General features: G+C 43.3%; 1 protein-coding gene across 3 annotated transcripts in view; it reads left to right on the forward strand.

Annotated features, from left to right (window-relative positions):
• Positions 1-715: 715 nt before the first annotated feature.
• The window catches only part of GRIN2A (glutamate ionotropic receptor NMDA type subunit 2A), a 192,447-nt gene continuing 178,305 nt past the window's right edge, over positions 716-14,857 (forward strand). For 2 of the 3 annotated variants that reach the window (XM_074840801.1, XM_074840803.1), the window contains exons 1-3: positions 716-1,030; positions 1,874-2,132; positions 3,602-4,024. In XM_074840801.1, the coding sequence (XP_074696902.1) occupies positions 3,620-4,024 (405 nt within the window). In that variant the 5' untranslated portion in view covers positions 716-1,030; positions 1,874-2,132; positions 3,602-3,619. Of the gene's footprint in view, positions 1,031-1,873; positions 2,133-3,511; positions 4,025-14,857 lie in introns of those variants that run through there. The other variant, XM_074840802.1, reaches the window with a different exon arrangement.

Here is a 14,857-nt window from a genome sequence, read left to right on the forward strand (position 1 = left end):
GGCTGTGCTGGGCGGCAGCGGGGGTGCAGGAACGGGGAAATGCTCGGGTGTCGGGGGGTGTCGAAGGGGAGATGGAGCAGCGGGGATGCCCAGATGGAGCCAACTCCTACAGAGCATTTTTGTGATATTTGGCTGCGGCTTGGAGCTTTTAGGGCTGCTTTTAGTGCGGAAGCTGCTGCTCCACATTCATTCCCCGGAGCCCCACGGCAGGGCTTTCTGGTTGACAGCCCCTGCATCAAGGGAAGGAACACTCTGGGGTTTCCCGGGCTACCAGCCTTTCGCTGGGGCTGTTAACGTGGGAAGAGTGCTCAAGTTTGCCACTCTTCTGCCCCAAACCTGGCGTTTTCACTGTTCCCCCAGATCTGACACCCCCTCCCCCGGCTGCCTGGGTCTGACTCATTCGCTGGTGCTTGTGGAAGCAGAACGGGAAAGGGAGGGGAGGGAGGGGGGAAGCCTTCAAAGTAGCCGCGGTTCGTCTCGGTTTGACAAGGCGCCCGTGAGCTTCGCCCCTGCAAGGGCGGCGGGGCCGGGGGCGGCGAAGCGGCGGGGCGCAGCGCGGAGGGGCGCGGAGCAACGCGCATCCCGCAGCGGCGCGCAGGCGGCCCCCGCCGGGTGGATCCCGCCGCACCTTCAGGAACCGGCGGTGCCAGTCCCCGCCGCTTTCAAGAAGCTGAGAGGAGCGCGGGGGCTCTGAGGCTGCCGTCCTGGGGAACTGCTGCAGCAACATTGCAATTGCCCTTTAAACAGCGGGAAAAAAAGGGGGGGGAGGAAAAAAAAAAGATGAAGACGCTTAAATGCCTCCTGCCAAAAGTAAAGAGCAAATCTCAGTTGCAATGGCTCTGCTAAAACTTGATCATGCGGGATTTCAAGCGATAAAGGGCTGCCGGGCTTGTATTTACTGCGGTGGGAACAAGTTGCAGGATGATATCCAGGCGTTAAGGGACCTATTTTCCACTTCGTTGTTTGCAGAGGAATCTACTGAAATGACTTTGAGGATCTTTAAACTGGAACTATGTGGAGGGAGAATGCAGTAAGTATTGCCTTGCTGGCGGGCACTGATCGGCGCCCGGCAGTTGGGAACGGGCTGGGGGCACCGGCCGCCGCGCAGGGATCCGGGCTCCCCCGGGCTCCCCCGGGCTCCCCCGGGCTCTCCGGGCTCTCCGGGCTCCCCCGGGCTCTCCGGGCTCGGTGCTCGGCTCAGTTTCTGGCCAGCACCGAGGACCGGTTGGGGAACGCCGGCTCCCTTCGCCTGGCTCGCCAGCGTCCTACGTTTGACTGGGGTTGCTTGGAAAAGTATCTTTATGCGTATTTAATGGAAATAGTGAATGAAAAATCAAAGCAATCCGAGCTTTTCGTGGAGGGATCTGCTTGAGTGTGTCTCCCTGGGTTTATGATCAATTGAGAATGAATCTGTTCCGTTCCAAGATCAAAAAGAGCTTTACCCCACACCGGTTTAGCTGTTTTCCAGATTATGCTTGTTTTGAACCTGTCAAGAAAACTGCCCTTGATCATGTGAATTAGTTCGCTTCTAGCTCCAGGCTGGATGTCTCTCAAGCCCGTGCGATCCTCTCGGGAGCAAGCGGGCAGTTGGGAGCCCAGGATTTTCCTGACCTGGATAGGATGAGGGACGTTTCCCGGACGGCTGCGGGCTCACGGGCGCTGCTGTTGGGAAAGAGCTTGAATTTATTCCGAAGCGAGGCGGGGGCGGGGGGAACTTTTGAGTCTAGTCACTTTATTTCGGTTCACATGCCGCATGAGATTGCGATATATATTGATTGATTTATTCCCCTGTGCAATCTGCAGCCCGACTAACGGCTTTCCATCGTCTCCTCTTCTCCCCGCCGTTGTCCCGTCCCGTCCCCCCCGTGTCCAGCCCCCCTTTGCCTGTCTCCGTGTCCGCGTAGCTGCTCTCCCGGGACGCGATGTCGCTCGCAGGCTGCGGCGGGGATCACGCGTGCGGCCAGCGGCGCGGCGGCCGCCCCTGAGCCCGGGCACCGAGGGGCGCGACATGCCCGCGGCCGCGGCATGCCCTGCACCTCCACCGGCATCACCGGCTCCACCGGCAGCACCGGCCTCTCCGGCCGCACCGGCCCCTCCGGCACCCGCCGCCGCTCCGACTCCTGAGGCGCTGGGTACGTGGGACGGCGCCCCGCGGCCGCCAGGGGGCGCCATGGCGCCGCCACCCGCCCCGGCCCGGGGAGCCGCGGGCGCTGCCCGGTGCGGCGCAGCCGGTTCCGGGAAGGGGGGCGGGCCCGGGGCGGGAGTGGGTGGGTGTGTGTGTGTAGGGTTACAGTTACTGATTCTTGGGGTCCGCGGGCGTGGAGGGGTGTGTATTTCTACCGCTTCCTTGCTACCTCCGGTGCTGCAGCGGTGGGAATCTGGCCCGCGGTGCAATGACTTGGGAAGCACAGTGGCAGGGATTTGCGGTTAAATGGGCTCTCGAAGTGCTCATCTCCTTGTCTGCCTCGAAAGGAGGTGATGATACAGCAAGCCCTTGCCTTGGTGTGTGCTTCAGCAGCAGATGATTGTGATTGATGGAGATAGGGCTGGCAGGATGAGAGGGGAGATCTGAAAAGTGCCACCACTGATTGGACAGCCCCGCTGCTACTGTTTTCTCCGTGACGCTTTGCAACAAGCTTGGCTTTATGTGGCACAGGGACTCCCTTCTTGCAGCTAGCAGAGAGCCAGTTATGGGGGTGGAAATCCCCCGGGGCACGAAAACAGAGTGATCTTGCAGAGTCAGACCTGCTCTCCCTCTTCTCCCTCCTTCAGATAGTTCAGATCACTCCTGTGGCTCATCTTTCTCCCCGTCCTACTCTGTCTATATTCAGCCCCCTACAGAGATTCAGTGAAGACATGAAGTAAACCAATGCAGTGATGCTCATTTATGGAACACCCTCCCCTTCAACACCAGTGACAACTTTGTGTCTGAGATCAGCAGTTCTGAGATGCTCAAGTGAATGCTGCGTAAGAGGAGGGAGAAGAATTAAGATAGAATATTGTGCTTCTGAATCATTTCCAGAAATGCAGTAGACTGTGCTTGAGCAGCAGCTGTCTAGCAGAGATCTTCGGAAGTAAAACAGCATGGTTCTGGGATGCTGTGAGATGTATGGAGTATATGGACTGGGGTTTCCAGCAGACCTCTGGCTTGCTTCTCTGGTTTTGAGCTAAAGCACCTCTTCCTGTTAGACTGTGACTAAATTTTAAACAGACATTCAGGACAAAGGAAAATAGATTTCTGTGTTTTACCCGTTTTAGAACAGCAAGGTTAGAGAGAAGGATGATAATGTCTTTTTTTAACGATCTCAGTCATTTTAATTTTGTTGGCCATCCAGGAAGAATTTGAATGGGTCTTTCCTCTGAACTTGTGCTACATTTTCTGCCTTGTTTGCGGGAGACCAGTTGTAATAGTGTCATTGGCAAGACAACTTTTTGAGGACATATGAGACTTGAATTGAAACTAAGGTGAAGAATGTGTTATAAAAAGCTGCTAAAGTTTGCATTGTGTCCAGAAGCTTTCTGTTTAAAACCTTCATTAGATATATAGAGTGTATGTGTTTTTCCTCTCTGTTTTTCTCATACAATGTGATCGCTTTTACAGGGGATAAAGCTGGCAAAGATGAGGAAAATTGGCTGTGCGCTCCTGGTACTCCAAGCTCTTCTGGCGCCTTTGGATCTTGTTCGTGGAGCGGAGAAAAGTTATCCCATCCTGAACATTGCAGTGATTCTGGGAAGGACCAAGTCTATCACAGAGAGAGATATCAGAGCTCTCTGGACCAGAGAAATGTCAGCAGACCTGACTGTTGATGTCAATGTAGTGACCCTTCTGGTGAACCAGACTGACCCTAAGAGCATCATAACACATGTTTGCGACCTGATGTCAGGCACCAAGATCCATGGAGTGGTTTTTGGAGATGATACTGATCAGGAGGCAGTGGCTCAGATTTTGGATTTTATTTCATCTCAGACTTCTATTCCAATTCTTGGAATTCATGGCGGGGCCTCCATGATAATGGCAGATAAGGTAGGAAAATCTACCAAAAGCTTTTGCTAGTGTAATGTTTTTCACTGTGTTGGTCTCTATTGTGAATAATCACTACAAGCAGTTCAAAAAGGATGCTTCCAGTTGTGGCTCTGTACTTTAAAAAAGAAAAAATATATGGAACAGTGTCCTCATTGATCACTCATCAAATATTCTGAAACATTTTGGGGTTCATGCCTGAAACTCAACTTTCTGTCCATTGTAAAAGCAGTCCTAATGAAATTTTACTCTCCAGTACACTGAATGCTGGTCAGTTTAGAAATCTTACTAGCAAATATGACCTATGGCTGTAAAAACAACCTCAAAATAGTAGGTCCATAAAATGATTTTAGGCATAAGATGTAAAATTATAAGCAGATATTCTGTGGTTCTTATAAGAAATAGCAAACAATAGACCTGAATGTATTTGAGGACAATAGTAGTGATAGGACAATCATATTAAGATGGGCTACAGGTTATAAATTAAGTAGTCTTGCAAACTTGAACCAGCTCTTGTATTCACTGTATTTATTACACTGGATTTTTGCTAACCAGATACTTCTAATTTCCTACTATAGTTCATGAAAATCCACAATGGGCTTCTCTGAAGTCTGGAGAGAATGACAAATTGTTTTGTTGGAAAACATCTCTTTATGTAATCTGTTGTGAGACTGGAATGACAAAAGTGACTCATGTACCCAGCTCATGTTCCTTAACATTGTAAGAATTTTAAAAAAATCCTTGCTGGCACTGCAGCACTGATCTAGTGAAGTGATCGCTGCTGTTTCTGAAACAGGTGCTTAGCACCGTGCAGGACAGCTCTCTGTCATGGGCTGCTGCTTGGCCTGAAAGTCTGAGAGGAGCTCCCACCGGGCTGTAAAAGAGGATAGCTGAAGAGGGAGTTCAAGTGTGGGAAGTCATTTACTGGTTTTCCAGCACACAAGGCATTTCAATGTTAATTGTAAGTTATTTCCTGGTATGTGTACCCTTTAGTGTTTCTTATTCATTAGATATTTTTATTCCTTATAAGTGGCTTTTGAATAGTAAAGTGCTGTCTGAATCCATCTAAAAATGAAGTGGTCCAGATATGTTGTTTCATAACTTGAGGGGGGGAAAAAGAAGCAGGAAAGATGCAATGATGAGTTACAATTGAGGAATCGGCTTTGAACTTTTGAAAGTTTTCACCACTGGGATAAGAGACCTGTCCCTCTTGGTATTTTGAATGGCCTTCCTTTAAAATTATGTCATACAAGGGGAGGACAGTAAGTGCTGAATTATAGCAGAGAATCTATAACAATGGCTTTGACATCTTGATTTATATGGAAAGATCATTACAGTCAGTGCTACTATCTTAACTTGGTCACTGCAATTACATTTATGGAGGCAGTTATTTCATGTACTTTTAAATTACTGTACAGATTTACCCATCTTTATAAAGCTGGCTTTATATATATTTAGGAATTTTATTTGATACATATTTCACTCGACTTTCTATGCCAGTATAAGAACATTTGAAGATCCCAGCCAGTGCTGACTGATGAAACACTGGCAGAAATCCTTATGGAATCGACTTCACACTCAGTAGCAGATGCAGGATGTCACTGATACAGATCTATTTTTTACTTTTATGTAGGAGCCTCTAGAAAATTAAATAGATTGTATTTTTCTTGTCTCAGTAAGTTAATACTATTTTCATTGTATGCTAATATTGTCATTATTGTGTCACTGTCTTTGATTTTAGGGGTTATCACAGTTTGCTAATAAAACATTTTTGTGCTGAAACTTGGCTTCTAAGATTTCCACTTGGGAAATCAAAATTGTTCTTTTTTGTGTTAAGACAATCTAACAAAGCTGTCTTCAGTAGCTTGAATTGGCTGAAGGAATTGTTTGTTCATGTAACTAAAATTGCCTTTATTTTGAACTTGGCTTTTGCAATGTGTGATGTCTTCCAACTGGGTTTGGAACATCACAGTAATGAGACTTGCATATGACACTCGATTAACCATTTGTTTAGGAAATAACTCCTGGGAGCTGAAGGTGAAATTCACAGTGCTGTCATAAAGGCAGAGGAGATGAAGTCTGAGGGAGAAGGACTGCAAATGTAAAATCTGCCTTCCAAGTCAGTGTCAGGATTTTAGCTGAAACACATGGATGTTGGCTAAATTGTGAAGTTGATCAGTGTTTAAAGTCTTCTGTTTTGTCTCATACATTGAGATGGCTGGGTATGCAGAAAGATGCTTGGTCCCACTTCCGCTTGTGGATGTAGTGCTCTGGCACTCTAATAAGGCCATTTCATTTATGTCCTTATCATGTGGCTCTAACAGATATTTGCCTCCCTTGGGGCATTCTGCTGGTACTGTGTTTTAGATGACTTTTACTTCAAAGTGTGTGTGTGTGTAGTACCTGCTTCTTTGTAGTCTACCAAGCACGGCTGACACAAAGGTGGCAAACAGTTCAGTGAATTCTGTGCCAGGTGGTTGTGGTATGATGCTTAACTGTCCTAAACATGAACTAAACTGAAGGCACAGAAATGAGAAGTCGTCTATAATGCTCTATACAGCTAAAGACTTTACTGGAATGACTTGGAGTAGATAAGCTCACCATATTCTCTATGGCTAATAAATACTATGTCAATGTGAATCTGAAACGATGAGCCATCTCTTTAAAAAAGAAAAAGTTTTTCTGGGTTTCTTAATATGAGAGATGCCCACATTTGGAGCATGCAGTGATTAATGCAGGACATACAGCTTTTGAAGTACTGAGTCCCCATGCGAACATCTGCTGTGAAGGGGGTGTTGTGTAGACTGCCTCCTCTGCTGGCGCAGCTGGCCGTGCTCTGCTTCAGGCTGGTTAAAGTTTGCCTGCACCACCTCAGGAGATGCGTTGCTTGATATAGACTATGAAAATTGACAAGTCATGTAAAGCCAACAAAAGTGGAATGTTTTCTGAACCTAGCTGATCTGCCTTCACTTGAACTGCTCCTTGGCTTTGGTCCCCAATTCTGCCACAGACTTAAAACATATTCAGATGTGGGATAGTCTACTGAAACAAGATGAGAATTGTCTGGGGCATCTGTGCCAACCTGCTGTGCATCAGCATCCCTTGGAGGATGCTGAAAACAGACTGGCTGTTCATTCATCCTGTATCTGTTGACATTTGAGGGATCTCTAACTAAACATTACTTAGGAACCGTTTCCTGACTTGAGCATTTGGTTTTAAACTTAGTTATGTTTGTTTCACCACATGCTATCATTATAGGGATAGTATTTGTGATACTTTTCTAAAACAGAACAATGTGGTTAGTTCTGTTGCAAAAATAAAGGATTTGTTTCCTTCACAAGTGGGGAAAAAGCCCCTATGTATTATAAATACATCCAGGAATCCTTAGCGTCTTTGAACCATACTGCTTTTGCATATTGCAAAATTAAGTCTTTCTAACCTCTCATTATCAATCTTTCTGAAATACATAACTTGAAGCATTTTATTGTTGTGGAAGTACTGACAGTTATACTGCGTAGCCAAACAGCATTAAAGGTGAAGGGAGTTTTCCAGAAGGGCTATTACAACGTGATGCTTCTTGAAACAGCTCTGGAAATGTTATTCAAAAGATTTCTTTTGCGTTTCCAAAAAATAAGTACTATATATGGTTAAATTATCATTCTTTATTATTCTTTCTGCTGATAATATTGGCAATGAATACTTGTAATTGTTTAGTATAAAATCCCTTTTGGATCTACCACCACCTTTGGCTTTTCTTTTTTTAATCCCATCCTTCTCCTAAATAGTAAACATAGAATCATAGAGCAGTTGAGGTTCGAAGGGATCACTGGAGGCTGTCTAGCCCAACCCTAGCTCAATGACGAGCTAACATCAAAGTCAGATCAGATCATCCAGTCACATTTTTAATAGCTCCATGGATGTAGATACCATAGCCTCTCTGGGCAATCTGTTCCGGTATTTAACCTTTCTCACCATGCAGCTATTTTTGTTATGCTGCATTAGAATTTCCCTCAGTGCTGTGATCACAGGCTCTTGTTCTTTTGCTGTGAGCCTGAGTCCAACTCTCTCTCTGCATAGTTGTAGGCTGCAATTGTACCGGTCTCTTTTCTGGGGAAGAGTTCCCACAGCCTTTGCTTGCACCTCCTACGCTCCAATCCTTTGGACTCACTCAGGTATATTGATGGGGGAACCCATAACTGGGCCGAGGACTGCAGATGTGGCCTCACGAGTACCGAAGGGGAATAATCCCTCCCCTCAAGCAGCTGGCTGTGCTCTCGTTCCTGCAGCCTGGTTCGGCTTTATCACCGGAAGGGTGCACTGCTGACTCATGTTCAACTCCTCTGCCAGCCCCCCACTCCGTGTCCTATAGTGCTGCCGGGGTATTTGTTACGATATCTAACTGAATAAGCAGTGAGTGAAACTGTACTTTAAAATCTTGTTCATTCTTTTGAGGGATATTTTTCAGGTATTTTGCTGAAATACTTGCGGATGTTTGCATTACCTGTCATTTTCAGCTCACTATAGACATAGCTGCAATTGCTCTTTTTTTTCTCATTCCTGAAAAACAAAAACCATACTGCACCTGTGCAAACCAGAACTCTAGGCCCAGCCTTGTAACTATGATCAGAGCACACCCAGACTCCTGGCTCAGGTACTAAGGATTTACACTCCCTTATCCATACATGACTTTGTACAAGGCTCTTAAGGTCCATTTACACATTTTACAACTACTTTGCCATGTGTCCTCACAGCGCAGTGATCTTATTAAAAAAGAGTAAAAAAAAAAAAAAGCCACACTTCACACTTGCACTATGCATAACTGTGCTTCAATTCTTATGCTTTAAAAATTATTGAGATGAATGGGGGATGTTGGGTTTGTTTTTTTTATTGTAGAATCTTTTCTGGAGATCATACTTCATGGAGTTTGATCATCAATTTGCATGTCTTCCCTACGCATTATGTAGACTTCTGTCCAGCACATCTAGATGGCTCGTAAAAGCAGTCCTGTATTTTTACAAAAAATTTTAAATTTAAATTTTGTAACTTTTCATTCCTGCCCTTACTGAAACTGATATTAGCATGTGTGTGGCACTATACTCCTGAGCATATTAACTTTAGCTTTGGATGGTACTGTAAAAGACTGGAAGATTAAACTGCATGCTTTGGTGCAAAAGTATCTGTATTCATGTAACTGCTGTTTCAGGTCTAGGTACAGCAGCTTGCACTATTCATTGCATACAATACTTTCAGCTTCTGCCTCTTAAAAAAAGCATCTGAATTTGACTTTCCTTCTAGCTCTACTAATGCTGCTACGGGAAGCATAACTTTTAGATATTCTCATTTTTATTTTGAACTGCAATAAAAATGTACAGTTGACCTCCTCTTGCAAATCTGTGTTCACTTGACTATCTCCATAAAAGTCAATCTATATGTATTTTTGAAAAATAGTCTTGCACATCTGTAAAGATTTTTAGAACTAGGCTCGTAATCTGCAGTTGTACCTTTAAGCATACGTGCCATAATCACTGTTATTAAATGGTTAAAAACATGCTTGAAATCTGTCTTACTGAGGTGAATGGGGTGAGCGGAAACAATATCTTGTGCTTTTCTTCAACAAGAGCCAGTGTTCTGGGAGCGTGAGGTGGTTATGATACAGCATGCTGGTTTACATTACTATTCTTGTACTGTCATTGGTATGAGAAAGTAAAGCTTTAAGAGCGAGAGCTGCAGTGTTCGCTGCTTTGAGCTGTGTCTCAGAACTTGGAGGAGCATATATTAATGACGTGAGCCTTGCCCTCTTGCTCTCTCGCTCTCTCTCCCACTCTTTTCTAAAGGATTTCCTAGCTATTTCTGAGATGATTATATTCCTCACTGTTGTCCACACAAAAGTTTCCCTCTTTATTTAGCAAAGAAAAACATGGAGGATTTTCTGGAATACTGTGAGAGTAGATTTGAACTGTCACTCTTGTGCAGTTGAAGGGAAGGATATTTGGTTTAATTTTCCTAAGAAGATACTTTTGAAGAGATTGGGAATTTCTGTAGCTATTAAGCAGATTGTGGGAAATGGAAGTCTTCTCGAGTTTACTTGATTTTTGATGTAGTGTGAGTAAGGTGTGAGTAACTTCCTATTTTTTTTAGCTTGCTTGCTTGAGTTGACATAGTTGCAGCTGAGCCCAGGGTGCAGGGTGGGATCCTATAAACCAGTCTTACTTAGGAGAGATGAGTGGCTTCACTTGGATCTAGTCATTTGCAGTAAAAGCAATATACTTTCATCTCAAAGGTACTGTTTGCTTTCTTTTCAAACTGTCCTTACAGTTCTTGAAAATAGAAATCCTTAAGTGTCTTTGTTTTGATCAGCCACATATTAAAACTGCTATTAAGTCAGTGCTGTAGATCATCCATGCAGTATCTCCAGACTATTGCCTGCCTATAGGTAATTATAACACAGCAGTCTCCTGAGTGGTAAAAGTAGGACACCAGACTTTCAGCATAATTTTCTACTTGCAGACTTTCCTGGTAACATCTTTGGAATTTTTTTCCCAAGGACATTCTCAAATATAAAATCCAAAATTATTCCCTTTAAGCCACAAAATAATAATAGGCTAGTATAAAGCATATAAGTTATGTCTGGCAATCAGAATATATCCAGAGAACATACCTGAAAATATTCATCCTAATAAAATTATGCAGTGAACAGAACAGGAGGGCCTTGATATCATGTCAGACATATTTTTCATGTTTCATCTATTAATTAATTTTGAGAGGATGCTTAGATTATTTGAATAGACAGTTTAATAATGTGTTTTAGTTATCACTTTGAACTAACAATTTAATTTCAACAATTTCTTTATACTGTTTTTGGACTTGCTTGGAAGATATCTGGGGTAGATCAGCTTACATCAGTGATGGTACAAAGAGCTTTATATAGATGAACAGAGAAACTTTGCAGTCTGCAACTGGTTTTATTTGTTAGAAATCTGTGGTCATCTGGACCAGCTTTGCATGTACTCTTTTTTTTCTCCGTCTTTCCTCCTCCCCCTTCCTCTTACTCCCCTGCCTCCCCTCTTTCCTGGAGCTATGAGGTTGTGTGGATTTTACTGAGGGAGGCCAGTCTGGATTGTCTCCATACCATCTGTCACCATATTGTTTGTTTAAATCCTTGAGATATTTTCTTCTGTACTTCACTGAAATAAATAAATAAAACTGTAGCAGCATCCTTGGCTATTTATATTAGATTTAGACTTAATGTCCTTGAGAGAAAAAACGTGTGCTTGCAATTGAGGTGCATAAGCTAGATGCGTGGTTTGTAAAAATGGACATGGTTTTATTCTCTTAGTGCAGAACTCCAGTTGTGCTGCATGTTCACCCTCCAATCAAGGGCCCCTCTGGCTTCTCAAGACCTGGCTGGGGGTCTCGTGGCCCCAGAGAGGCAGTGCTGCTCACAGATTATGCTTGGGTCTCCCCACTGTGTCTAGGAAAAGGTTTTGTGTTCTTGTGTAAATGCATAGGAGCTAGCAAGCATTTCTTTTTGAGTATTTGCACTCAAAGAAGCTGTGCTGGAAGGCCCACAGTGATGTATCTTCCTCTATCCTGAGACTTGATATACTGGGTCAGGGAGGAGTTGGGACTCATAGGCTCAGTGTGAAACCAGAACTGGAAATAAGGTTGATTAAAAGGGGGAATATTTCAAAGAGAAATTGAAGCATGTAGAAGAAATGTAGTATAAAAGCTGAACAACTGACAGGAAAATGATCTTTTTTCCTGATATGCAGATGTGATACTCGAAGCTGCACATGGACATTACTTGATGTCCAGCAGCTGTAAGTTTGTGTTATGCAAACTTACAAAGGTTGTCTCACCTTTCCCAACAGCAATTTCCCCTGTACTTTCCATACACATGAAGCTTAAGTGATCAAAGTGTTTGGAAGGAGAAGAGTCCCAGGTGTACAAATTACCTCTTATTTAGGGAAGAGCAAAATTCCTCTGGAGAAAGGTCTGTGCCTTCTGGGCCTCGAGCATGAGGGGTCCGTTGGTGTTGACTGGGGTGGGCTGAGGAATACACAGGGCTGAAGGTTCCCTAATCAACCTTTGTGATTGATTTAAACTTCTTAAAAAATCAACAGTTTCTAGTCCAAATTTGTGACTAAGGTTTTGTTTGAATACTGACTCTTTAAGCTTCATGTGCAAATTAAAGTAATAATTCATAAATGTATATATCTATATAGCTCATGTAATCCATCCCTACTCCCTTCATCTCCTCAACAGCCACAGAGACAACTAAAACTGACCTAGAAAATCCAGGAACACATCTGAGGTTATAGACTGGTCCTAAACTTCTAGAGCATGGGCAACAGTGAAACATCTCCATTTGATTATGCATTTATAGAACAGGGAATGCTTAGGAAGATTAACCTGTATTTGGACAGGGGCAAATTCAAAGCAAAAGTGCAGTCCCTGTTGGCTGTAATACACTAAGAAGCACACCAGAAGGCTGTGGATGAGATTTGATTAAAACACTAATATTCTGCATACAGCTTCAAAATTACTTCCATTTCTTTTGGAAGTCATCTTTGATTTCGTATTTAGGCATGATCAGGTCTGAGAAAGCTAGGTCTGGTTTTTTTTTTTTGGTATACATGCAGGCTCTTCTCCCTGCTTTCTTCCAGATTCCCTTGCTGAAGGTGGAGAGGAATGGTGAGAGAAGAAAAGGTTGTCATCCTCATGCTTTTAATATTTTTCAAGTACATCGATTTATCTGCTCCTCATGATGGAGCCTACAAGTAATTGTGGTTTGGTGTGTTGAATTGACTGTCGGTAGTGTAATTTCCCAGTAGGATCACATACATCCATCTCTGAGTAGCCTGGATAAAGTAGATTTTTTTCAGATTGAGACCGTACACCTTTCAACTTTAGAATTATGTATCCTTTAATCTAGGTTTTGAGTAAGCTCTCATGGGGAGGTGTTTTATTACCAGATAACTCTTCAGTCAGTGTTTTAGGCTTTCTATCTCTATCACATAGGTTTGGGAAAGTAATTTCCTTTTAGGCTTTTAATGAAGATAGGCTGGACTGTTTCCTTGTCACAAGTTACCTGCTGCAGCATGACTGAGAACACCAACGCTGGTCTCGCTCTATGGCCTCCGCTCAGGGCGTGTAACTGTTTATAGCCTGCCTTTTGTGCATCTCAGAGCAAGATATTTCTATGAACATGTTTCATTCCAGGGATTGCTGGGTGGGATTTCATTCAAGGGATTGCTGCTTCCTTTTGTTTCCTTATCTTGGCACTGGTGTGGGGTTTTTTCAGTGTCCTAACTTTTGGTTCAAGATTTCTGCCTGTAATTTTGTTAATACAAAGTTTTGTCTATTTGTGCTGACCAGCTTGTCTCTCCACGTGACTAGAATTAACAGTAGGACTGCTTTGTTTTCACTACATTGATTTTGTGTCTAGTGGAAACACACTGCATATGTAGAACCACTATGAAAGAGAACAGAGCTGGGATTTTGTAGCCACCTTCCAGCTCAACACAATTTACAATACAATTAGCAGTGACAGTTATAATTGAATAAACAGAAAATAGAATTAAGGTAATCTGTTCTAAGTGCGTGACATTCCTGTAATGAGTTACTTTCAGGAGTTACAGAAACATATAATTACCAGACAAATTACATGTTATTTTTTGTGTGTGAGGCTAATTAAGAGTTCTGGGTAAATTGTGTTGGCAGAGGCACCAGAGCTATATGAAGTACCTAACTGGGAAGAGATAAGGCTTGCGAATTCATCGTAAGAAAACAGATGCAAAAACTCTGGAAAGTGTCTGTATTCTAGTCAAGAACCATTTAGGATGGTCTGGTTTATTTTCAATAGTCACATTACCTTTGTAGTAAATAAGCCAACCCTGTCCTTTGTTTCATTTTGCTCTGTTTATCATCGCCTCCTCTCTCCTCTCTCCATCTGCATTTTAATGATTGTTGTCTTCAAAAAGGCTGAAATTTCCTGTTATGGAATCTGGTTTCTAGTGAAAGATGTGGATGACTCCAATGCTTAGCATGCGAAATATTAAGCTCTATCACTTAACTATGTAACAGCAAAGCGGTACAAAAGTTGTAAGAAGAAACATTGGTTTCCTTTGCTTGTTCTTAAACTGTGTTTTTCTTATCCAGTCCATTCTGTATGCAAATCTTCCACCAAAGAGCTGCTTCAAAACACCCTCCCGTTTAATGCTGCCTTCATCTGTGTCCTATCTATTTGCTATTCTCCTTTATACTTGACTGTCACCCTGGTGTTAGAGTTAGGGTGGGGGTTTGGTTTAGTTCCATTTGTTGCCTTAGTTGACATCTAGCATAAGCAAGGTTGGCTAGAAGAGAATATAACTCTCAGCTCAAAATGATGTATCCCTTAATGTTAGGAGTACTGGGAGTCTTTCAGTGTACGGAGAGCACAGATGATAGTTGTGCTAAAATAAGATTAATTGGAGCAAATAAAAATTCTCTGGAATCCCAAGAAGGTAAAAACTTTTATGAGTTTAAAGCAAGCCTGTTTATATTTAATAAACAGAAAACAGAGAAAGGATGAGAAACTAAACCAGGTGAGCTAGGGTAGCATTGGTGGAGAGCTGAGGTGGTGATAAACAAGCAATAGAAATCGCTGCTGATGAAAGTGATCTATTTGTGAAGGAAGAAGTATGAGAAAACCAAAAGTATTCAAGACTGAACAGTTTCCATCTTGGTATCTCTTCAGGGTTCCTGGCCTTGGGCAATTCTTCTCCTGTCCTGTGTGATTCCTTCTGCATTCATTGACCAGCTTTACATATTCATATAGGGGGACATTTGCTTTTC

The sequence above is a fragment of the Strix aluco genome, chromosome 15, assembly GCF_031877795.1.
Source record: "Strix aluco isolate bStrAlu1 chromosome 15, bStrAlu1.hap1, whole genome shotgun sequence".
Taxonomy (NCBI): Eukaryota; Metazoa; Chordata; class Aves; order Strigiformes; family Strigidae; genus Strix; species Strix aluco.